At 38.2% G+C, this 25,093-nt stretch overlaps 1 protein-coding gene across 7 annotated transcripts in view; it reads right to left on the bottom strand.

Annotated features, from left to right (window-relative positions):
* Positions 1-25,093, bottom strand: part of LOC103479737 (protein tyrosine phosphatase receptor type M) — a 205,657-nt gene that overhangs the window by 73,065 nt on the left and 107,499 nt on the right. For 4 of the 7 annotated variants that reach the window (XM_008434350.3, XM_008434348.3, XM_008434351.3 and 1 more), the window contains exons 11-16: positions 24,661-24,763; positions 13,102-13,375; positions 8,933-8,969; positions 6,011-6,085; positions 3,349-3,484; positions 1,664-1,693 (exon numbers count right to left, since the gene is read on the bottom strand). In XM_008434350.3, coding sequence (XP_008432572.1) covers positions 1,664-1,693; positions 3,349-3,484; positions 6,011-6,085; positions 8,933-8,969; positions 13,102-13,375; positions 24,661-24,763 — 655 coding nt within the window. The remainder of the gene's footprint in view (positions 1-1,663; positions 1,694-3,348; positions 3,485-6,010; positions 6,086-8,932; positions 8,970-13,101; positions 13,376-24,660; positions 24,764-25,093) is intronic. The other 3 variants (XM_008434354.3, XM_008434356.3, XM_008434355.3) reach the window with 1 other exon arrangement.

Here is a 25,093-nt window from a genome sequence, read left to right as displayed (position 1 = left end):
TAAAAAGTAAAATCAGAAAAACTGAATTCTAAGGGGTCTCTTAACTTTTTTCCAGACCTGAAGGTTTCACATTTTTGTGTGAATTCTGCTTTATCATCCAACTGTCCTATGCCAAGTAAAACGCTGAGCGGGAAAACATCTTGAAGGAACGAGAAAATCCCACACTGTAACCAGAAATGCTTCAATTTCAGCAGATGTTTTCCTAAACTAACAGAACAACACTTAACATAATATCAGTAGCCTAAAGAGGCTCGATCCCTCTTATTCCTCTTTTCACGCTAATTGTTGTTCACCTTAAAACCATAAACCTATGCTCTCCTCAATAAACTGCATGAAGTAAGGACATCTGTATCCAATAATAAAACAGCAAACAATGCTATGCTTGCTTCCTTTTTTGACTATTTGACAGCCAAACAATCTCTCCCTGCACAGTTATGGCCATTGTGCTCACTCGTGGCTTTGAAGACGCCACTCCGCTAAGTCATCGGGGCTTTGTGTTCAAGACAGCTGTGATCTAACATGAGTGACACGCCGAGTATTCAGAGTAGTATTATCTCCAGGTGTATTCTGAGATGTTCTTTGATGTGAGTCAGCCTCCATTCTTTTCTCTGATCACAGCCCATCTCAAGACAGATTAGTCGGCATCCATCACAAAGGCCGTGCAGAGGGGAGCCGACGAGCTACGGCTGGGAAGGCAGAGCCGCAGAATAAGCTTCTTTACCATTAAATGGTGTGATGTCAAATCATCTGGATTTTTCGGAAGAAGCAAGATCGGTTGGGGCTATTGTTTTATGATGTTAGAGGCATGGAAGTAGTAAAGCAGCTAATCTGTGATCACATCCTGCCGGCTAAAGACACAACTCCACCATAACCATAGAGAGTCAATGGCACGGATGTGCATCGAATGCCAAAAAACATGCGTTGAACATAAGCAAAAAAGGATGTTGGGGGTAAAGAAAAATTTTTTAAAAAATTATTGCATGCAGATTGAGTTTAATCAATATGCTGAAAATATTTGCTCATGCTTAAATTTCTGGGGTAATAAATGCGGTTAGCTCCACACAGACTTATTTATCACGTCTTAGTAGGTTGGGAAAATATTCGGACAAACTCAGTGAAGTCCTGCTCAGAACTGAAGTATAAAAACGCCGTGATGGGCACCTCAAAAACTGCAGTTTTGACAAGTCAACAGAGATGAAACCACTGGTGGCGAATGAAAAATTCACACTCAGTAAAAATGCATCAGTAGCTGCATTGATTTTTTTATTTTTTATTTTTCATCCTGGTTTCATAAGATAAGTTTGGCAGCTGGACAATCATTAAGGCAGCAAGTTGAGCTTCATCCCTTCTTAAACAAATTTCTGTAAAGTGCAACAGAAATTATGTCAGTAGCAGCATTCCAGCGTCAGGTTTGTAATCGCGGGGGCGTAGCGGCGCCTGTCTGCTTTTCGTCAGAAGTCGTGCCAATGTGACATACAGTATGATGTGCTCATAGCGTGGAGATGCATTGGAGTGGCGTATCCCATCCTTCCAGCAGAGATTACAGCTGGGCCTCTGTAATAGCTCTGGGCAGGAGGTGGATGACATGGCTCTTTGCATGCATGAGGGAAACAGCGTGTGGGTGAGAAGCATGGCACTAACATTACACAAAGTGGTTACTTACAGGTAGTAAGTGTAGGAGTGATAGGTTCTTCTGCCGAGAGGGGTGGTGGTAGGATTTAAGCAGTGGTGGAGGAGGTGGGGAGGGGATGGAATGAAAAGGAAAGAAAAAGTAAAAATATATTAATGTTTGAAAAAAGAGTAGAAATGAGCAAAATCAGATATGGTGGCACACGTGGAGGTAAACCAGTGATTGTGAGGGCAAAGGTGATTGCTTGGAGTCATGTCTTGTTCAGTTAGGGAGGGTCTAAGTACAGTTCAGAGAAGTTTAACTGAAGTGAAACTAATCCCTTTTTTTTAATCAACATGTCATTTTATACACTTATAAAGAGAATTACCATATCTGACCTCTGAGGTTAGAGCCTAATGAGTGACTCGGATGTCTAAACACAACTCCGATTCCCTGGTTGGTGACGGTAAATTAGACAAAATTCAACCAACGGAGTCTCCTCCATCTCCGGTTTGATTAAGACTAATTGAAAACAATTCCATTACTTGGTGCTGATTTTCACACCCACCCACTGATTGCTGAGCTACACAAACAGGGAAATGGAACCTATATTACCAGCAGGAGTAAACATGGAACATGGCGCTGATATTGCAGTAAATGACACAGATCTGCCTTCCCAGCCGTCTACGTTCACGAGATTTACTATGCGACAGGGCGTTTATTAATCCTTAAACATTTTCACATTTTGTCACATTACAACCAGAAACTTGAATGTATTTTTGGAATACTTTTTTTCATTTTAAGTCAACAATTAAATACAACTTTCCACAATTTTATCTCTGACTTGTTTGTTCCTAGTAGACTTTATTTCAGGGTGTTAAAGTAGTGCGTCACATCTTTCAGATTTCATACACAATCCTTAATTTTCCTTTCACTTCATTGCATTGGTCTACCACATAAGCATACAACGGTGTTTGAGGATGTGACATGACAAAATGTGAAAACAATTCAAGGAAAATAAATATTTTAAGACACTTTGAGCTAAAGACATACAATCGAAAAAGCAGCTTACACCCAACCCATGCTAAACTTTAGAAAGATACTGCAGAAAAGTAACTCGTATCCATGGAGGAAATATCTATAAAAACTGCTAGAGTGTTATTTCAAACCTTTACTTTGGACAAAAGGGGGCTGATATTTGCTGAGCATTAGTTCCCCTGATTAGTGGGATTTGTGCAGTGGGTATCTCTAGAGTATGGGGTCCAAGAGCTAATGTAAACTTTGCCTTCAGCTATGCAGCCGGGCTCTTCTTCCTTTTGAGCCTCTCATCTTATTTTCTTTCTTATCTCCTCTACGCCTCCTCTCCACACCACAACGTTCGAAAAACATTTTTTCCCCTCTATTCCCATTCCAGTATCACTGAAGTGCTGCACATTTGTTTGAGGGCGCCGTAGAAACGGATTAATTTTTCATGTCACACTTGTATCCCGTGGATCTAAACAGCGCAAATGGGCCGTATCAACATTATCAAATTAATTTTTTATGACGCCACTGATAATGCTACCATTCTGAGGAAGAAACATGGGAAATAATAATAATAATAATAATAATAATAATAATAATAATAATAAAAAAAGAAAATGCTTACTTTGTTGCATGTTGCAAGTGAGTTTAACCTCATCCACACAAATTTGAAATTGTATTTAAGTGAGTAAGGAGGACAAAAAGAAACGGCTTACCTTTTCTTCATGAGGAGCACCACGCCTAAGAAGATGATGACGAAGAGGAGGATGCCAGCGATGACACCTGCAATCTTTACAGTGTGGTCGGTTTGCTTCTCCGGCTCAACCGCGTCAGGCTTGTGAGTGGCTGCTCCTGAAAAACATCACAATGTGTTAGGAGACGTTGCTGTGTTAGCTACTCATGCTAAGATGTCTGAATCTTTATCAGAGCAGGTAGAAAGTCTGCACTGCATCGCATGAGACTAACAAATGTTATTATTGTCATTTATTTGTTTTTGCTTAGACAATGGAGATGTTTGACATGTCCAAAAATAATCTCATCCCACATTTCTTGGATGGAGATCAAATCATGTCAGTTGCAATGTTGTAATGTAATGGAATGTAAAGCTGTGCATCTGATCGCCATATCCTATTGGGCTAAAATTGCGATGCTTGGGGACAAGGAATCCCCAAGAGGACAAATAATCACTAGTAATACTGAACCAACTGCAATGTCATAGCCGGTCACCAATCAAGAACTTTACATCTTTGCTTAGTCCACATCTACTACAGCACAGGTGTCAAACTCAAGGCCCGGGGGCCAAATCTGGCCCGCCGCAGCTTTTTATGTGGTCCTCTGGACTCCAAATTACATCAATAAATCCTTCCAGTTTTTCACAAATCTGCAAAAATCACACAAAATCAACAAATTTCCAAATTCTTTACTGATTTTACTGCTAATTTTCTCAAAATTGGTCAAAAACGTTGAATCCGTAACTGATACGAGTGATGGAGTCACATTTGACATCATACATTAGTGTAAATATTGTAAAAGAATAACGATTACAAATATTTCTTAATATTCACCACAAAATCTGTCATTTTTATTGCAAAAATAAACACTAAAATAATCACAAATCCCAGTGGAACAGCTATTTATTGATATTTTAACAGTTTTATTGGTTTTATCAATAGATTCTGGTGCAACCGGCCCTTTAAGAACATTCAGATTTTTGATTCGGCTCAAAATAAAAATGAGTTTAACACCACTGTACTACAGGACTGGAAATGTAATATTATTGGTTTACTGTTCCAGGAAGTCTTTAAAACATGACAGAAAGGGTGAAAATAAGAACATCTACACATAACAAGTTCATTTTCTCCCAGGAAACTTACAGCTTTTTGCATGTTGGTGTGAATAAAATCCATTATTGCAACTAATTCTGTTCTACAGCTTGAGGTTTTTTTTTACTGCCTTCTGAGTTTAGTTTTGTTCTCCTTTGACTTTTTTTACTGCTTTGTCCGATTTTATATTTTTTTCCTGCAAGTGGTCAGAATTTTTTAAAGATTTTTATCCACCTTAGGATTATGTTTTCCTCGCATATCTGACAGCAATGAAGTTTTACCGGTACAAAGCAGCTATGCAGAGCTCAGACCTCGTCTCCATAGAGTCAGATGCAGTGAGTAAAATTTAGGAACCATAAATACACACAAAAAAGTAAAACAAAGCAAAAACTAAAAGTAACTTCCAACTGTCCCAAAGACTCCACCTTTGGCTCTGTCCTTTGTGGACAATCAGGAATCTGTGGACAAAGCTGCACCACTAGAGATAAGTGTGTACCTACTTTACCCTTGGTTAATCACATTTGGGGCAAATAGTTCTTAGGCTGTGGAAAAATGCACAATGCAGGGCAAAAAAGATAATACCCAAGAAGATAAAAAGAACCAAAACACTAAATATCAGCCTGGGAGGAGATAGCCCACATAAGACGCACAAGAAGATCGGAGTTCTTTTAAAAAGCAGCTTTTTTAACAGCATCTGTTTCTTGGGAAATGATAAGAACTGCTTGGAAAAAAAAAATCGAAGAATCCCAACCGTCCACCTGAGAAACACCATTATTCCTTGTCACCGGTCGTAAATTTAGAAAAATAAATGGTCATGTCAACCAAATCTTCAGGTGAGATTCCCATTTTCTTCCCCTCTTAAAAAAAAAAAGAGTAGATATCCATCCCGGGATAAATTTGACATATTGTTTCAGCTCTGTTGTGCCGATATCAACAAGATTTATTTGAAAAATAGATATAATTTTAGGCAAAACGGTGAAGGATTGCCAGTCTGTGAAAGACATCATGTCAGGAGTGATGGAGGTGATTTTGTCCCCAAACATTGTTTCACACTAATCTTGCAGAAATGCTGTCAGCGTCAAATCCCCGTCTGAGCTTCGAAAAAGCTGAAGGTTCATCCACTATTCCTGCGATTTAGCTGCAGAGAGATCCAGGATCTCTGCTCAGCAAGGAGGAACTGGGCAGATTTTGAATAGTTACTCTTTAGCATAATTGTGTACGCTTGCAGTTGTCACAACTAACAACCAACACTCACCTAATCTGCCTAAAAATAATGAGAAATATTCATGAAGCAGGATTAACTCCTGTCAGAAATCTTCTACGGTGAGTAATCAAAACAACAATCGCTCCTCATGCAGGCTTTTCATGTCCACTAATACGGAGGAGATGAAGGTAGAAATACATTCTTTGAATGCCTTTGAGTTAATCATAATGCTCCGATGCAAATTACAAGAGAATAATCAAAAAACTGCACACATGCGTTTGTTTGGTTTCTCTCCCCTTGAGGGAGATGTGAGTGTGATCACGTGTGTGAGTGAGTGGCTTTGGGTCTGACCTGTTAGCTGGTTGTCCCCGGCCGCTGGCGCGATGCGGATGTAGGGGGTGGTTAGCTGAGTCACGAGTATTGCAGCTGAGTAAAGTCAGTGGATCCAGGACGGCATGCAGGACGGAGACAAAAGAGAAAGAGAGAGAGGCCACACTGAAGCTGGAAGCACCATCATGCAACACAGAGTCAGAAAAACACAAACAGAACAATTCACGTTTGTTTCGTCAAATATGGGGGAAAAAAATTGTTTGGCAGCTCGAAATTTAGCTTTTACTGCAGAAGCAGAATCTCATACTGAAAAATCAAGTCTGTAATTTGAGGCACTGGTTTGGTGGCTGTAGTTTATGATTAGTCCTTTGTAAAAGTACTTTTCTGTAATCCATCATACCGGTGGTACTTCCAGAGAGAGACAACTCTTTGACCACTTCCTGCTTCTCTTTAGCTCACCTCGCAGGTTTTCAACAGGTTTTGGTCTGGGACTGACATGGCCTTGAAAGAAAGTTTGATTTCGTTACAAGGAGAAAAAATTCTTTGTCGATATAGACAAGTTTTAAATCTTTATCCCATTGAAAGACTCAAACATGACCAATTTTCAGTTTACTGAACACAAGCCATCTGATTTTAATGTTAAAGTAAAATCAGTATTTAAATGAATTCATAGCGATGTTCACTTAAAAACGTTTGCCAAAGCCTTTGGAATAGTAACAAAACCACAGCATCACAGATCCTCAACTATACTTAACAAAGACTCTGAGGCACTATTTTAAATTTTCATCCTTTGTTTATGATAAAATCCACCTCATATTTATGCCTCAGGAAACCAAAAATTATCAATTTGTAAATAAAAACCTCTGATTGACTGAAAATAAAGTACACATTTTGAAAGATGCTTCAGTCACATACATTTGAAATGAATTGTGAGATACAAACTATTGTGCCACATGTAAGGCAAACATCTTACATCACCAAATAAAATGTGCTGAAATTAAAGGTTGGCGTATTCAAATTTTCAGTATAAATTTACTGCTGTAGAGGACAAATGTACGCATCCTTAATAGGTGCAAACAAATGTATCCGCCTCTGTATATCCTTGTGAGAAAGATCTGGAATGCTAAAATGTTTTCCTTCAGGTGATACATGGCTCCCTATGATCCTTACACTTGTATGTGGAACTGAACTCAGCCTATTGACCCATGTAGTCATTTGGGCCTTCTGCAATAAATCTATAGTGCAACTGAATGCAGACAACACAATATATGAGACTGTCGGGCCATGTGGCAGAACCTCCCACAACCCAGAACGGATTGTGACTATGACTCCCTCTGGCCTTATCAATTTTGCTCCCAGATCAATGGTGCTTAGACTTCATCACCCTTAATGCGAGGAGCAGGACATTCGCCCAGCATAGCTAAGTACCTACAGACCTCGCCGGGCACACTGGCTGCCTCCAAATCACAGAAAAACACATGTTCTCAATCAATACGGTGTCTCGCAAAAGTATTCATACCCGTTGGGGCTTTTCAGATTATAGCAAACAGCAAACTTAATGGGTTTCTATATGATAGACCAGTGCAAGACTGCGGATAATTGTGAAGTGGAACAAAAGTGATGGACGGCCTTCAGCATTAAAGAATGAATAAACAAAATCTGAATGTTGTTGTATTCTGATAACATTTACTTTATACCCTGAGATAAAGTCCAGTTTGGTCAAACTGCCTTCAGAAATCACTTCGTTGGTTATTATAGTCAGTGTGCAACTTGTTAGTGAAATATATCTGGCTGTTCTGTGAGGGCCTGAGAGGAGTTGGGGAAAATTAGCAGACAAACAGCAACATGAAATCCAAGAAAAACAGCGACATGTCAAGGATTAACAACATCCCCAAGCTGTGATGACTGAACTGCAGGCGGGGCAGTGAACCCAAAATTAACCAACACCGAAATGTATGACGTCATTTTGCCCATTTTGGTATTTTCGATGTTTAAAAAAAATGAAACGTCGTTTGAAAAAAAGACGCATCAATCATTTGGCAACATTTTGGGTTCACGAAGGATGTTGGAAATTAAGTTATTTTAAACTTCTAAACTTGTTTAGTTTTGCTTATTTGTTCCATAACTTTTAAAAAGTGAAAGTATAACTATTTATTTGCAGTCGCTGTAGTTTTAAAGTGCATCAAATTGGCAATAAAAATCATTGCAAGGGGGAATCATACCATCAATATCACTGGCATAAAGTGTTTCTGCTGGCCTATCAGATTCTTTACTTTCATGATGACGATGCTGAACCTGCAACCAGAGCTACAACGGAGAGGTTTGGATTGCTGCATACTCATATGTTAGAATGTCCTAGTCAAAGTCCAAACAAAAATCCAACGGAGAATTTCAGACTAACCTAAAACATTGATGTTCAGAGATGCTCTTCATTCAGTCTGACTGAGCTTAAGGTATTTGGCCAAGAGGAATTGACAAAACTTCCAGTCTTCTGATGTGACAAAATGCACAACCCCAAAAGACTTAGAGCCGTAAATGAAGTTAAGATTTATCCTACATAGTATTGACTCAGATATATACACCATCCTATTCTGATTTTTTTTGTTAAAAAATTGAAAATTGTCTGTCCTTCTCCCTTCACTTTACAACTATGCCCTACTTTGCATTGGTCTGTCACATAAAACCCCCTAAAATGCACAAAGGTTTGTTGTGTCACGGCAAAAACAAAATCTTACAAAATGTTGTGCTGTTGCAAGGTGAGAAAATAAGAAAATGCTTTGCTAGAAACTGTGCACTGATCCAAATCCATGCGACAAAACTGCAGTGTAGTTGTAGAGTGTAAACACAAACATAACAAACTGAGAATGTGTTATTTTGTCCAATCTCAAAAACCAAATGCAAGTTAAGTAAAAAATAAAAATAAAACATCTGATAAGGTCCTACCTTTGGTTGCCACCCTGACACAGTCAATTTTGGTTTCCTTTCCATATAGATAAAGAAAGAGAGAAACAGGAAAAGTGGAAGAAGAAAAGGATCACAGGTTATTATAAAAACACAAAGCTACACATATGACAGCAACAACACCTGTCCACAGAACCCATCGTTACAAAGACACAGCGTGGCCAGTCTCCTGCTGGCCCCTATCATCTGTTGAGCTCAATGACTGTGACACAAAATGCAGCTAAGCGAGAGGCCCCACAGCACAGATTAGAGGTGCTGAGCTGCTGATTTGTCAACCAACAGTGATCTGTCTGCGGCTCGCGGCTCAAGGTGGTCAGCCGGTGTGGAGAAACCACCGCCCTGTGACAGGCGACGCCGACACTAAGCAGGGCTCCAGCATGAAACATCAGGGAGACTCTCAGAACAGGTTGTGGAGTTTCTGCTCTGACAACAGCCTTCGAAAACATGTATACATGAAAGCCCTCCACTGCTGGTGGAGAAGTCTGCTGTCAGAAAGAGTCTGGTGAACAGGGAAAAAAAGGGACAGACAGAATTGGGGATCCGATGAGTAATGCGCCACGAAGGATCGGAGCGCCGTGTCGCCCCGCGCTCGTCCCTGCCAAGCTGTCCGGTGAGCAGGTAACATTTAGAGGCAATAAGAGGCTTAATGACAAGAAACCGGGGACAAAAATACATCACCGTTCAGGCAATCTCTGGGAACATTACTGCTGCTTTTAAGCTGTCAGATGGTCCTTTTATTATAGGCAATGTCATGAGAAGTCGCACTGGATTTTTACTTGAGCTAAAGGCTAAAGAAATTCTAGTTATAGGTGGCGTATACCTCCTTTAAGTGCTTAGTTTGTCTAAGAGGCAGAACGGAATCATGTCTGTGTTATTAGACACTAATTAAGGCTCCAAGGACCTTCTATTGACAGCGTATGCTTGAGAAAAGAAAGCGACCGCTGTGAACCAAAACATCGAATATATAAATGTCAGAATGTCTCCTTTATAGGCACGGAGCTGTGAGCAACAGTTCCACTTAGAGGTTTCTGTCCACTCACCGTCAACACCGTCCATTTAATTTAAATCAGAGGTCAACAACCTTTAGAACTCAAAGAACCGCTTGGCCCTTATTTTTAATGTATAGAATTAGTGAAGAGCAGAAAAACCTTAGAAAAAAGCAAGCTTATCAAAGTTTATCAACACCTGCTGGATGAAAGGTTCATGTTTTCTATAGTTTGATCAAAGAACTAAAAATGTACATATAATTTCAGGTTTTAGAACAAAGAAAAAAGTAAAAATGTCACAAAAAGACAAATGCTTACTTGAATATAATGAACTAAATCTATGAAAAACGAAATTAATAAAGTAGTTTGAAGCCTAATGACAAAAAAATATATATAGTATTGCCACCGTTATAAAAATTCTGAAATTCTGCGCAAAAATAGTATAAAAAAAGAAAAAAAAATACAAGAACTATTTCTTTTTTATTGTTGTATTTAAACATATTTCCCAGGTTTTTATTGTTTTTGGTCAAAGTTATGAAGAGTCACCGTGAAGGGTCTAAAAAGCCATTTTTGGTTCGGGAGTTGCAGGTTGCAGATCCCTGGATTGAACCATTCAACCAAGCCTGAACCATTTTTCTTCCCAATGTGGAAAGATAAAACAAAATATAATCATACATTCAAAAATTACCCATACAGACTATAACAGATATTTGCAGACCTGCTAATTGTAGGTTAAATGTTGCAGATAAACCACGTTTTCTGTCAAGCAAGCTTCTGGCATTGTTCTGACTGCATCAAGACAGACCACAATTGGTAAATTTCACTGAAATTCTTTGGCTTCCTGTGTTTTAAATTTTTATGAGCATTTAAAACAAAAAGCTGAATATTAGCCTTTTCAGCTTTTGTAAAACCAGTTTGGATGAGCTGCCCATTTTGATTTGAAGTGGAGTTGATACATTTGGAGGAAGTTTTACTTTTTTATTTTAAGCGACTTTGTGCAACGCCCTTGTTCCGGTGGCTCAGCATGATGCTACCACCACCATGCTTGGTAGTTATGGTTTTAAAAATGAAAGCATCACTCTGACCTCTCAATCTTTCTCTCCAGAAGGTGTGTGGCTCATCCTTTGGGCAGCTGACTTGGAAAAGCAATGGTTTTCCATCCGCATCAAGATCACGACAGACACAACCCTTGATGATTTCCAGGTTGTTGTTAAGCATCACAACTAATTTTTTTCAATTTTGCATTGGCACAATCTGTTCCTTCAACAAGACAGTGCTGCCAAACACACATAAAAATGTATTGTGGAACGGATAAAGCTTGTTGACATTAACCAGGAAAGACCCAGAGCTCAACTCAATGCAAAATGTATGGACTATACTTAAAAGCTAGGGTCAGGTCCAAAACAGGAACATCTTACCTGAAGCCTACCATTTTACCGAGGAGAGTCACCTGTCCAGTAGGATTATGCTAGATGTTTGTTATGTCTATAAACGTTGTGTGGTTCATAACAATAAAAACATTGACGTAATGTATATTTCAGAGCCTGTTTGGATTATCTTGACCATGTGTGCCATTTCTCACGCACCCACATATTCCTGGAAAAACAACAGGTCAAAATAAACGTCTACAAATGTGTGTGAGCTTCAGACTGGACTTGTAAGTCAACACAGACTCTCCTCCTCCCCATCACACCACAAACTGACTTGTATCTGTCAGTGCTTTAGTCTCAAGAGCAAACTTTGCTAATTTGATTCAGCGCTGCCTCGTGTTATTTGTATTGCCTCTTTAAAGACGTGCCAGTGTTGCTCAAGGAGGCTGGTTATGGTGATTCTCATTCAGGACACAATCGGCAGGGCTCTTGAAGTCGCGACCGAGTGAGCTGCACAGGGAAGGGCCCCTCCAAGTGCCACTTGATGACAGCAGCTATGACCTGGAGGATTAGTCAGCGCCGTTGTTATCCCCCAACTTGCACACTTAACTGCAGATCGCATCTTAAACGCTGTTTATCAAGAGTTTGTGTGGTGTTTGAGGCAAAGCTCCAAAAGAAAAAGGCAGGAAAATAGCACACCAGTAATGTAGTGAAGGGGTATACCATGAGATGCAGGGCTGCATTTCAAGCTGGACCCTGTTGGAAGCTGCTACATGTGCGGTTACTGCAGTTTGTACGTGAGAAGTTTGAATGAAACTGCTGGATGCAACAATCTGCTCCTGCTAGCTAAAAATAGTATGCTCAAAGAAAAGGAGTTCAAATCTTTTACTTTTATTTAAATCTACTTTGATGTTATTTAGAAGAAAATAAGTGGTTTGATGAGAAAAGGTAGCTTAAATAACAGGACGTGGTTGAGAATCTAAATGACAGAATAATTAGTTTCGCAGCTTTGACTTTTTTTTTTTTTCAAATTGTGCTCATCAGTTTGATTCTCACTAACTGAAGTTGATTAAATTAAGAACAACAAATTAGATTTTCTCTCAATTATAATAATCTGATTATGTTGTTACTCAGTTGAGACAGTTAATTGTATATTTGATTAAATTGCAGAAAACTGAACCAGCAGTGATTATGTTTCTGATTTTTTTTTTGTTTTTTTACTCAAACCAAAAATCATATAAATGGATATTTCCATTTCAGTGTCCACAGTTTGAACTGCTGCTCTGCTATGATTTGTTAGAACCAAATGGTGATAAATCATTTGATATTTAGACAAATTTACTTCTTATTTTGTGCACACCATTTTAAATCTGGTGGGAAGTTTAATTACCACAATGTAAAAACGCTACACCGTCCAGTAGCTACAACTTTATTGTCATCATGTCTACTGACCCTTTGCAACTGCGTCACTTAATCTTTGTTAGAGCCGAGATGGACATCGGAAATGAGGATTGGGAGTGGTGAGCTGAGCGATTAAGTTGTTTTTATATTTATTAAACCAAATATAAAAATCTAAACAATATGAAAAAAAAATACAATTTAATAAAAGCCCCAAAATAAAACAATGGCTATGTATTTATATAAAATCCAAAATCAAAATTAATCATCTACTATATATACAAGAAATCCAATGAAAACAAAAATAAACATAAGAATTAAAATTATGCATCTCTCTGAATTAAACTGTGGTGAGATTAATATAAAATAAAATAAAAAATAGTTGGCCGACACCCACCCCATTGGCTGTGCTGACGGCCTGGTAGTAAATACTGTAGCTCTTCTGAGGCAGCAGCGGGGCGTTCCAGTAGCCATTGTAGGTCTTGTTGTCGCCCACGGTGAAGGGCTGGGGCGAGTGGATGCCGACGGCGGGGAACTGAGCAGTGAAGTAATACTGCGAGTTCAGCAGCGTGGCGTTCTGGAAGTGAATGGGAACTGGGTAGCAGCGCAAGATTTCCGCGGTGCCCCGTGCTCTGCGTGGACGTTCCTCCTCCACTACCACCTGGTACACGCTGCAAACACAGAAACCAAACAGGATTAGCTAACTCCAGTGGGCATTAGTTGAATGCTATTGGCAACTTGCACGCTTTTTCTGTTTTGCCAGTTAGCCTTTGCTAAAGTGTGGCAGTTGTCTTTTTTTTTAATATTTTTTTTAAACAAAACAGGCATGCATGCTGCAACGCTTAATTTGTCAGAAAATCCTATTCCATCCAGAAAACAGGAAAAAAAACACAACTTGTTATCTCAAAAGACAAACTAATTTCACAGAAAAGACTACAGCAAAATGTATGAGCTGTAACAAAAGAAAGGGTCTGATTTTCTTTGGTTTTACATCATTCAGCAACTGAAAAGGTTAACGGCACTTTCCATTTCTCCACCGCTCGAGCCGTGCAGTTAGTCGAACCAAAACTACAGCTTTGTGTGTCTTGACAGGGATGACATTGTCTCCGAGCCGGCCACTTAGTTTGAGGGAGAGCCTGTCTTGTAGCTGTCCGTGTTAGTATGCATCACACATCCACCTGTTAAATCTATTGAGTGACAAAGAGTCTGTTTACAGCTGCCATAGGGAATAAGCTGGCCTGAGTGAGAAATGGCGCTACTCTATAAAAGAGCAGAAAATATAGCTATTGTGACCCAAAAAAGTACAAAAATAAAAATAAACAAGAACATTTGTGAATAATTTTAAAAGGGGTCTGTTGGGAGGTTTATAGCACTATCATGTTGATCTACAATTATATATTCCATGTGGTTTGCAAACAGCAGTGTAAGCTAACGTTAGCTAAATGCTAACGTTAGCTTACAAGCTACTGTGGGCTATCACTGTCATGTTACTTCATGAAGAATGCTAATAACAGCGTATAAGCCCCAAAAAATAAAAAAAATTATGTATTTTGTGCAGCTTTAAAAACACATAATTATTAAAATAACATTTAGATGCATTTTTATGTCCAGGTACTTTAAAAGTAGTGTTTGAGAAGTTTAAAAGATAACCTCTTGCCTAAAAAAAAACACTTAATGTACAATTTTAAATGGCTTTTTGTGGTAGTATTATGTAACTTGAAAATAAAAATAAAACATTTTCATCTTCATAAAGAATCAAACTCAAATTCAAACTTAAATATAATAGCCTCAGATCTTAAAAGCTTTAAAATTAAGGAAAACACAATTAGGTGTTTTACCTCACACACTGATTAACTAGTTCAAATGTTTCAGCAATTTGTGAATCTCTTTAACAATGACGCACATTTATGGCTACAAACTGAAGCTTAGTTTCTACATTAAGTTGTTCTATGCTGTATGAAAATGGTAGGTGGGCTAAAGTGAGCTTGGTTGAGTGTAAATATAGATGGAAAAAAATCTTTGCTGAAGGAGCTGTACTCCAAAGCCCTGCAGATGATCAATTGTTCCCCACGGATGGTAGTAGATGACTAAGTATCCCCTTGTGTGTACAAGCAAATGCTCTTTAACCCTACAGTTTATCATAAGGTGCTTGCAGTGTCATTAAAATCTTCTCTCTTTGCTCTCAGTGGGTGTGGCCCAATTCCTTAGAGCTCTCCTATTTAGCAACAGGGTGGGGAGGTAATGAAATATTTAATCCTGCTCAGAGTCTGCTGGAGAAATCAGCCTTTAATTACTGTCCCCTATTGAGAGCCGAGGTCAAAGGGCAGGTAGGGATGGTACATCGGGAGCCACTTAAGTAGCTTGAGAGCAACAGAGAAATGACTGATTAGTCTGCAAGGAAGTCTGAGCCAAAACACTTTAGATCTGGTGTGAACTGTCACTGACAGTATATTAGTCAAGATAAACTATGGTTGAGAAACGTTGGTGGGAAAAAAAAAATGCCCCTCAGACTTTTATTCTTGCTTTGTCGTCATATTTAGATGTTCAAATCAAAATATACCATATTTATTTTCCGGACTATAGAGCGCACCTCACCATAAGCCGCACCCACAAAGTTTATATATAAAAAAAGAAAGAAAAAAAAGCTGGAAACATAAGCCGCTGGTATCACCACCCCTCTCGGTTTTCCATAAATCTGCTGTTCAGGACGCAGCCCTGCTGAGTTTACGTGCAGCGGACCTATTTCCCTCCTGTACTACCAGATCGACAGCCTTCAACTTAAAAGCTGCATCATATGAACTTCTTCGTGTGGTTTCCATGATGAGAGGCTCTGAGTGAAAACATTTCTCCGTCGTACCTGCGGCGAGCATGTGCTTGATCTAAATGAAAATCAGCACTTTCTTCTTTGATTTCCAATTTTGACTTCCAATGATTCACTTCCTGCTAAAGAGCCCCCTGGTGGTTGAAGAAAAATCCACAGAAAAGTCACACGTTGCATTTATAAACTGAAAAAGCTACTCAAACTAAGCTAGCCCTTTACAAAACAATGAATGTCCTGATGGTAAAGTACAATTTAACCACAATTAACTATATATTTTTATTCTACTTTCACAATTGTTACCTAGGGGTGATTCCTGCTAGACGATTAGAATCAAGAAATTACAGAAATATAGCCGGTTTGATAACATGAAGTAGGCTAAAACTCATAATACCCCGATCCACAGACATTCAAGAACAGATGAGAAGCGAAAACTATCAGTCTGGAAATTATAATAAAGATATTTCTAAAGCTTTGGGAAACCAGCAAACCACAGTAAGTGACATTAACAAATGGAGAAAACACTTCCTGGATGAACAAAATTATTCCAGGAGCGCATGAACAAATTCATTCAAGAGTCACAAAAGAAAACAAGACGTCTTTTAAACACTCCAGGCATTACTTGCCTCAGTTAAGGACTGTCTTTATGAAAAGCATTAAGTAAAAGAGAAGGCAAAAATAGCATCTATAACAAAGTTCAAAAGTCAAAACCACTGCAGATCAATAAGATTACAAAGGCTCATCTCATATTTGCTTAGAAAAAAATTTTTTTTCAATAAATAAATGCAATCTCAGGACATTTTTCAATTGATCTACATTGGTCTATATCTGCGTGATCAAAAACCCAAACCAGAATAAGGTGGTAAATATTTTTTACAGTCAAATTATTAATAAAAAACTGGAATTATTGTTCTGCTGACTTTACAACACATCATGTAAAACATTACGTTTATTAACACATAAATCAGTTTGTAAAATGCCAGTGAATCACTGGCTCATCCCAGCTGTTTCTTTATAATATGATGATATGACTGTGCTTATTGACAGACACAGTTTTAATACAGTTGCTTTCCTTTCCGCAGGCTAAATAGAAAGTGCCACAGGCTATGAGGCTCCAAGGAGAAGAATGCTTGTAAGGTGGAAATCCAAACCAGTCAGAACCAAAAAACAATATTTCAGCTCACAACAAATTCAAAATAAAAAAGGTCTAGTTATCATAATCAGTGTCTGTAACATAAGTTCAGACACTGACAAGTTGAACTGGCACATGAGGCTGTTTCTTGTACTATGAAATGCATTAACCTTTTTTTTTGTTCCCCTAATTGCTGCCAACTTGCTAATAAGCCTTTAAGCAGTTGACACTTTGTCACCTCTTGCTAAGTTCACAGTTTACATCATGAGTCATTTTGACAAACCCAAGACATTTTAGTCAGTTTCTTGATTTAATGTGACATGAAAAAACAAACAGCAGATGAACCACAATGGCTTTGATGGCAGGAGCTAAAATCTTCTACAGCTGGAAACACGATAGTTCAACATATTTTTATACAAAGAAAAGTAAAACAACTTTGACACTAAAGATATAAAATCTGAGCCATAAAGATTCCAGAACTATAAAACTGATTGATAATGGTGTCATAAGGAATAACTGCCAATATAAACTGGCTGTTAGGCTTCAAATCAAGCATTTCGCAATTAGTATTAATTTTCTCGTCCTTGACTTATTATTTTGTCCAGATGCCAGAATTGCAATAGACTCTGCTTTGAGTCTTTGATTTGACTCCTGCTTGCCCTGCATTATGCGTTAATAATACCTGACATAGACTTACTTCCTTGTTCTTGATTTTCTGCCACCTTAGCTCTCTGCAACAACATCTTACAAATTACTGGACATTATAAAGAAAAGACAGGCACATTGCTGCAACAAGTGCCGCTTATAAACACTGTTGTATTTGCTAAAAACCTACTTATAAGCTTGCTGTCCACTTCTAAGAAAGAAGGTAGCAAATATGCAATCAAAGATAAGCCTAAATAAGATTGCACATAAACATTTAACAATCAAAGGTTCTTTACCAGACATTGTAAGTGTGTTATTGACGGCTTTGTGGAAGGTGTGGAAATATAATGGTATTTTAGTTTGTCCCACAAACGTTTGAGTCATTTTTTGTTTTAGCTGACCACTTGTTGCAATCAGCAGTTGCGCTATGAGTTTATTTACTATCTATAAGGAGTATTTTGAATATTTAAAGCAGTTTAAAAAAAACGTAATGTCTCTTTCATAAATATTGCATCTGATTGTCATTCAAGCAAACAGGATTATGTTTACTGCATATCAGCGCATAATTAAGATCACAGTTATTCAAACCAGTGGCATATTTATCGCTAAAGTAATGCTTTACCAAAACTTTTTCTATAGTTTCTATAATGTTTTTTCTATAATGTTTTAGAGCCACCAAGCCAAAGTTCAGACAGGAATGTGTTAAAGAATCAGTAGATGGAGCTAAACTTTAGGGTGATGGTCAGGAGGCCTTCTGACCTAAGATTTTTAAGATTTGTAACAAGAATAAGTCATCAAATTATTCTTTGATAATTTGACCAAAAATTATCAAATTTTTGGTCATAATTTGATAATTTGACCAAAAAGACCAAAAACGTAAATATTTTTCAATTGATTACTGTAAATAGTTTTTAACAGGCCAAAATGAAAATAAAATATTTCAAAAACTGATATTTCTTTTTAATTTTGTCTTGTATGAGAAATGCCTCTATCAAAAACAGACTGCTTAGATGAAAGAAAAATAATTAACCTAAATCTGCCAGGTGTAAGAATATATTTTGGTGTAACCGTACATAATTTTATTTATAGTCTACTAGCATAACTTTACAATGCAATGCTGAAACATAAGCTCCTATAACTCCCTCTATGAACACCTTGCACTGCTCTCTATGGTCAGCAAACAATTGGGATAACAGGACACCTGCTCAAGTGCTGTTAGATTTTTGTCAAAGCAGCTATAAACCAGGTATTATTTTTATTTGTTTTATTTTCTCAGAAGTAATACTATATTCAAATAAATAAAAAAAAGAAACCACTATGACTTCTTTAGATTTTTTTTAAACATTATGAAAATCCTTCTTAGAGAAATCAAGCAAATGTAAAGTGATTTTCACATCCGTTTATGATTTCTGATGGAGGAAAAATCATGCATCCAATTCCAAACTTCCTGCAGTTCCTTCAGAACAGAGATAATGTGACGACAAAGCTGGCTGAAGGGAGAACCGGTACCAGGAGAGCCTTGTAAGCTGTTGTGAGTGGTCTTCCACAAGAGGCCAGCAGGGGAGACCTGCATCCCCGCAGCAGCACTGCAACCTGCACTGACACCAATTAGGCCTCCTCCAGCCTCGCCGCCCGATAGATTTCAGCTGCACCGCCATGTGACATCAACCAATTATGGCGGATTGACTTGAAATCGACCGGATTGTGACCTGAAACCCAGATTTATTTTTCATGTGGGCTGATAGAGGAAGGACCGCGGGCCGTTTGAGCAGATCCAGGAATGAGGATGGGAGGCATTTTCAATCACTGTCTTGGGTTAATGTTAATCTGATGCCTCTCTCTGCCTATATGTGTGATTTAAAAGCGGATGTAAGTTACGCTTTCTCCTGACCCTGCATCCTTCCTCCTCGCCTGGTGTCTGCAAAAGCAATAAAGCAAACAAATTAGAAGGTACCATAGATTACATACGCTGTTAAATCGTGAAAAGCAGCGAGTTAAGTTACACTTAGGCATAGTCATTAGGGTTTGCTGTGCTGTGATCAAAGAAAGTTGGGGCCTATTTTAGGTTGCAAGAAAATCCCTTAACTGATATCAGGCCACGGTTAAGCAAAGATAATCTAACGCTACAGGCTAGAGGAGACGCTCAAGGCAAAGGTTATTGCAGAAAGAGAGAGAAGGGCTGATTTAGTGGTGTGGATGATAAGGAAAGCGTTCCAAATCATTTTTTTTCCCCAGCAGAAGCATGTAAACATCTATTTTGATGTTACGGAGTGAGGAGGCGGATGCTGGCGCTGACGAGGGGCCATTGCAAACATTAGTTTAACACGACATGACTGATAGACAGTTGGCTAATCCTCTTAAAGAAACAGTGTCCCCTCTGGTAAAAAATGTTCCCGGTTTCGCACGTTGGCCTGGGAGATTAGGAGCAAAATCCAACTTAGAAATGTTACACTCATTAGCAAAAACACAAATAAAAAAATACATATATAAATAAATAGCAAATGTTTATCTAAAATATCGTTTTTTTTTCTGCGTAAGTGGAATCGGTATTTGAGCCTGTGCTATCAAGAGATCTTCCAGTGCAGCTTCCCTTCCTGTGTGGAACATCTGATGCTTGAAAGTCAAATGTCTGGTGGGTTATTGCCTCCTAAACCCAATCAGCATGCAAGATTGCATTATCAAATCAAGCTTGGTGCAGCTCTGCTCTGCTCTGCAGTGGATAAGTGTCTCTCCGATGTCAAACCTTTTTTTCCCCATCAAGCCTTTAAAGTTGATTTCATGAAGTGAAAATCAGAACATGATACTCACTGGTGTCGAAAAAAGAAGCACGGAAAAGGCAACATTTAATTGGACATCGGGGTTTCAACATTTTCTTCATGTCAGTCTTTCAGAGTAGTACTCGCTACCAATTCTAAAAATAAAAGTTTCTTACCATTTTACTGGATATATTTATGTCCAGGACAGGTTTTAAGTATCTCTACATATTGGTACTTGGAAAAACTATAGATTGCATGGAAGGACGGACAAAAAGGTGGAAACAAGGGATAGAAAGGTGAATTTAGAGACAAACAGATAACAGACAGAAAGCTTTCAAGATAGAAAAATGATGGATAAAAAAACAGAAAGATGGAACAAGTTAAGGATGGACCAAAAGCCTGATAGAAGAATAAATGAATGGATGGAAAAAAATGATTGGCGACAGAAAAATGAATAGACAGTAGGATGGATGAAAAGATGTAGAGATGGATGAAAAACAGATGGATATATAGAGGTGGGAAATGAATGGACAAAGAGATATAAAGCTTTGTAAAAAATTAAGAGCCCGTTGAAAAAACCCTGATTGTTCCACCAGTTATTGGTTTCTGAACTCTTCCTGCGTCGAAAAATTAGTATTGTTGTTTCTAAATGAATATGAACTTGTTTGAGGTCTGAAATCACTGCATCTTTTTCGTTATTTTGACCATTTCTCATTTTCTGCTAATAAAAACTGAATTTTCTCTGGTAATGTCAGAGACATGCTGTCAGTAGTTCATAGAATAAAAGAACAATGTCTATTTTACTCAATCATAAACCTATAAAAAGTAAAATCAGATCATTTTAAGTGGCTTCTCAATTATTTCCAAAGCTCTAAGTAGATGGACTGAAAGTTGGACAGATTAAAAATCCATCCATCCGTCTTCATATTCCTTGAACGTGGGGAATCGCTACATCTACATCAATGCTCAGGTAAACAGTGAATCCTCCTCTGAATAAAATCCGTCACCTTCAATTTTTCAAAAGTCCAATTTCTCCCTTACAGGGTGGAGGTGGAAAGCACCTTCAAAAAGCACGCCAGCATCTGTTCTTGGACCTGAATCCCAATCTCTCCTGTTTGCTGCCCTTTACCGCTTCCTCTCCTTTTTGCAATGCATATTTGAAAGCAGCGTGCGCACACAAGAAGACTGCCCGCTGGCCTTTACGTCCTGAGAGATTGAAGAGAAGCGAGAAGGTGGGGAAAAGAGCTGCGGACCTGTGGACCTCTAAAGTTTAGATGAGGGAAAGCTGTGCCGTGATCAAAGGATGCCTCAATTAGTTTTGAGCTGCGGTTGTGCCATGCGGTGAACTTTACGGATTAATTTTTTTAATGGAATATCTTGGGACTCATTAAACATTCATGCTCTGCAAAACTAAACATCTGTATCAAAACACATTGTTTTCTCTGTTCTTCAATTATTCACAAGCACAGAGTGTGACCACATCTTAAATACATCAGATAGCATTTTGGGAAAGCAACACTGCACACTTTTGTTAAAGATTAGCCAATGCAACACAGGTTTTTACACTAAATTCAGTTTCTTCTTCCCTTCTGGCGCGCTCTCCCTCCATTGGTAAACAGTTAAGCAGCCCAGTGTTCTAATGAGTAGAAGCTCCAATTTTCTGAGCCTCTGTTAATTATAATTAGAGCTCTGTAATTACTCTGCAGAAAGAATGGCAGCCTGGGTAAGGCCATCTGAATTGTACCTGGGAGAAAATTAAAAACCCATCACTCTGTCTTACTTGCTCGGGCTTCCACGTCTGGTGCCCGGGCATTTATCTGGACAGCTGCACATATGGTAAACATGAGCTGACAAGCCTGACTAAAGATCTCCAGGCTGTAATCTTTAAAGGACCCACATGAGCTGATGGTGTAAAATTGAGTTTTACAGCAAGCCCAAGTATTTGTCACTCTCCTTTAAGGCATTGTAGAGCACTGTGTAGAAGAGCGTTTACTTGATATTCTGGTGTTCTACACTGATTGGCAAAAGTACTTTTCCCCCTGGAATCTTTTTCGCATTTTCTCATATTACAGCCACAAATTTCAATGTAGTTACTGAAGCTTTATGTAGTAGATTATTATACAGTAGCACATAGTTGGTAATAATAAAGTGAAAGGAAAAGGATGCATGGTCTCCAATCAATACACATCTTAAAAGCATCGCGACCAATTGTATCAGAATTTAAATAATTTGTAGAATAATTTGTAGAAACCCCTTGCACATCCAGAAACTGATTTTTTTAAATTGTTTAGTTGATTGATACACTGCAAAAACAAACTTTCACAAAGTAATTTTGGTCTCGTTTCTAATGCAAACATGTTAATACGCTTGAAATAAAGACAAAATTAAAACAAGCTCCTATATCTTGCTGAAAAGTTACTGATAAGTTAAGTTTTGTCTCATTTCAAGAGTGCTGAAATATTTGCACTAAAACTGGAGCAAAAATACTTGGTAAGATTTTGTGTTTTTGCAGTGTAGGGACAGATACAAGCATCACAGAGTTCAGAGCCATAGCTAACACTTATCCCTTGAAGGACCTTTAGTAGTTGGTCTAAATAACAGAATAATATCAACAGTAAATAAAATAAAATGACAAAAAAAAGATATAAAACAATATATTTACAACTACTGAATCAAATATTTGATGATAATAACAACAATAATAATTTTAAACATATGTGAAGAGATAATCCACTATGAATTGAATCTTGTGTACCTTATTAGGCTTCCAAAAACATAATGTGTTGTGTATAATTCTGCTATTAAAGAATGGTTTAAAGAAAATCAGGACAGTGCCTTCTGCTCTCCATTGTTCTTTCCTGACTCTTAGTAAAGGAAGGGTAAGCAGATGGCTGCAGTCACATGGTACACATTTAAACTTTAACAATGGTCCCAAAATATACCCTCATAAAATATCTAAAAAATATAACATGTTACAGTCTCTCACTAAAACCAAAGAAACAACAAGCTGGGAAAAAACGGATTCAGAAAGAGAGAGCAGAACGTTGGTTTTCTCTATTTCTGCATCACTTAATGGGGAACAGCTGCTAAAAACAGTCCAAGCATTTAAAAAAACAAACAAACAAACAAAACCAAACCTATTTTGGTGTCTGGAAAATGATCCATTTCAGAATGTAACGTCACAAATCAGTCCCTCAACTATCAACCTCAGTGAAGCCCAGCCCGTTACCTAGCAGCCAAAGCTTATTTATGTCGTGTTTGATCAGCTGCTTTTACCACTGTATGCGCTGTACAATGGCTGCTGGAGCAGAAAAAGCTTTTGCTGTTGATTTACCATCCAGAAACCATTTGCTGCATTCTTGAAACCATTTGCTGCATTCTTGTTGGTTGTGCAGGAGGTTCTACATTTGCTTTAGAAAGAGCTGCAGTTGTATAATTCTGCACATGTTTGCAGTCATTTTCACATGACAGTGTAAATGCTGAATTGGAGGGCGTGGCCAGCAGCAATTTATTTGGATTTAAAGTGACAAGAGACCCTAAAGCAGCTCATTCTGAAAGGAGATCTAAAAAGGCAGAACTGACCAGACCAGACTGAACAGATGTTTTTTTTAGCACCAATCAATCAATCAATCAATCAATCAATCAATCAATCAATCAATCAATCAATCAATCAATCAATCAATCAATCAATCAATCAATCAATCAATCAATCAATCAATCAATCAATCAATCAATCAATCAATCTTTATTTGTATAGCACATTTCAGCAGCAAGGCATTTCAAAGTGCTTTACGTCATTAAACATAAAAACACAAACTCTATGTCATGCAACATAGAATCAATAATCAAAAACAAACTTTCCTGCCGAGTCAAAATTCTGCCCTTCGAATCGGCAGAAGAAAAAAAAAAAAATTTTTTAGAGAACTGCTAGTTATACATGTGATCCTGTATTCAATGAAGTCAAAATAAATGTATCTTATTTGACTGTGCTGACTACTTAGCACGCATAAAATTGTTTGTGATTGTATTGCAGCGCTTTTTCAGTTCCTTTTTTGAGCCGATTGATCCTACTGCTTGCTGAAGTAAGATAACATCACACAAAATCTGCCCAACAACCCCTGCCAGACACCTGCAGGGACCTTCATGAGCCAAAATAGAGGCTTTTATGCAATAAACTGGCTTTTAAAAGGAAACACCTGCTGTCTTTCCTTAATAATGAGTAATGTATTCAGCACAAAGCAGGGTAAATTCCCTCACTCCCCCAGAAGCCTGTGGTGGCTCAGGGTGGGCAGCGTGCTACATGAAAGACACGTATGTGAGAGAGATCCTGAAGCTAGCCTTGGCTGCACCAAGCTTTGTTCTCATCTTCAAAGGCTAGGCTTTTTTTTTTTTTTTTTTACAGGATCAAAATCCACAAACAAATAAAGCTCAGATGTGTACAGTAAGGCGCTGAATTCCCTGGTAACTCACTTTCACGGAGGGGTATTGATAAAAACAAGCTCTTTGATAATTCTTCGGTTGCTGATGGTGGTTCTGTGAGATTTATCGTGTTGTCTTTTCTTCACACTGCGACGCATCGTCCGTGTCGTTACTGTGGGAGCCTACCTGACGGGTGCGCCTCTGCTCTGGGCGGGTTTGAGCAGCACAGTGACCGTGTTGTCCGTCTGGTTCAGAGAGGTCTCCTGGTCGTAAGCTGGCATGGAGGGAGCTAAAGTAGGGCGAAAACAGGCCGAAAGGTTTGATCAGAATCAAAGTTTGGCATGTGAATTGGATGAAAACAAGTCACATTTATGTTGTGGACTGTAAATTCATTCAACGCAGTTATATAGTTACATTTTTCTGTTAATTTAGATGAATTTTTGCTATCAGAAAAGATTTTGAAAAATTATATTTTTGACTTCAGAACAGTACATGGATTATCTAAATGGTTGAGGGACGGTCAAGTGTGTGACCATTTGCTCTGAAATTGTATTATATTACTTTTTCATTAAATGGTAATTGCTTTTTATGAATGCAAGCACCTTATTTTAAGTCTTGT

Source organism: Poecilia reticulata, chromosome 17 (assembly GCF_904066995.2).
Source record: "Poecilia reticulata chromosome 17, P_reticulata-male-v2, whole genome shotgun sequence".
Classification (NCBI taxonomy): domain Eukaryota; kingdom Metazoa; phylum Chordata; class Actinopteri; order Cyprinodontiformes; family Poeciliidae; genus Poecilia; species Poecilia reticulata.
This window is presented reverse-complemented; position numbering and strand designations above follow the sequence as displayed.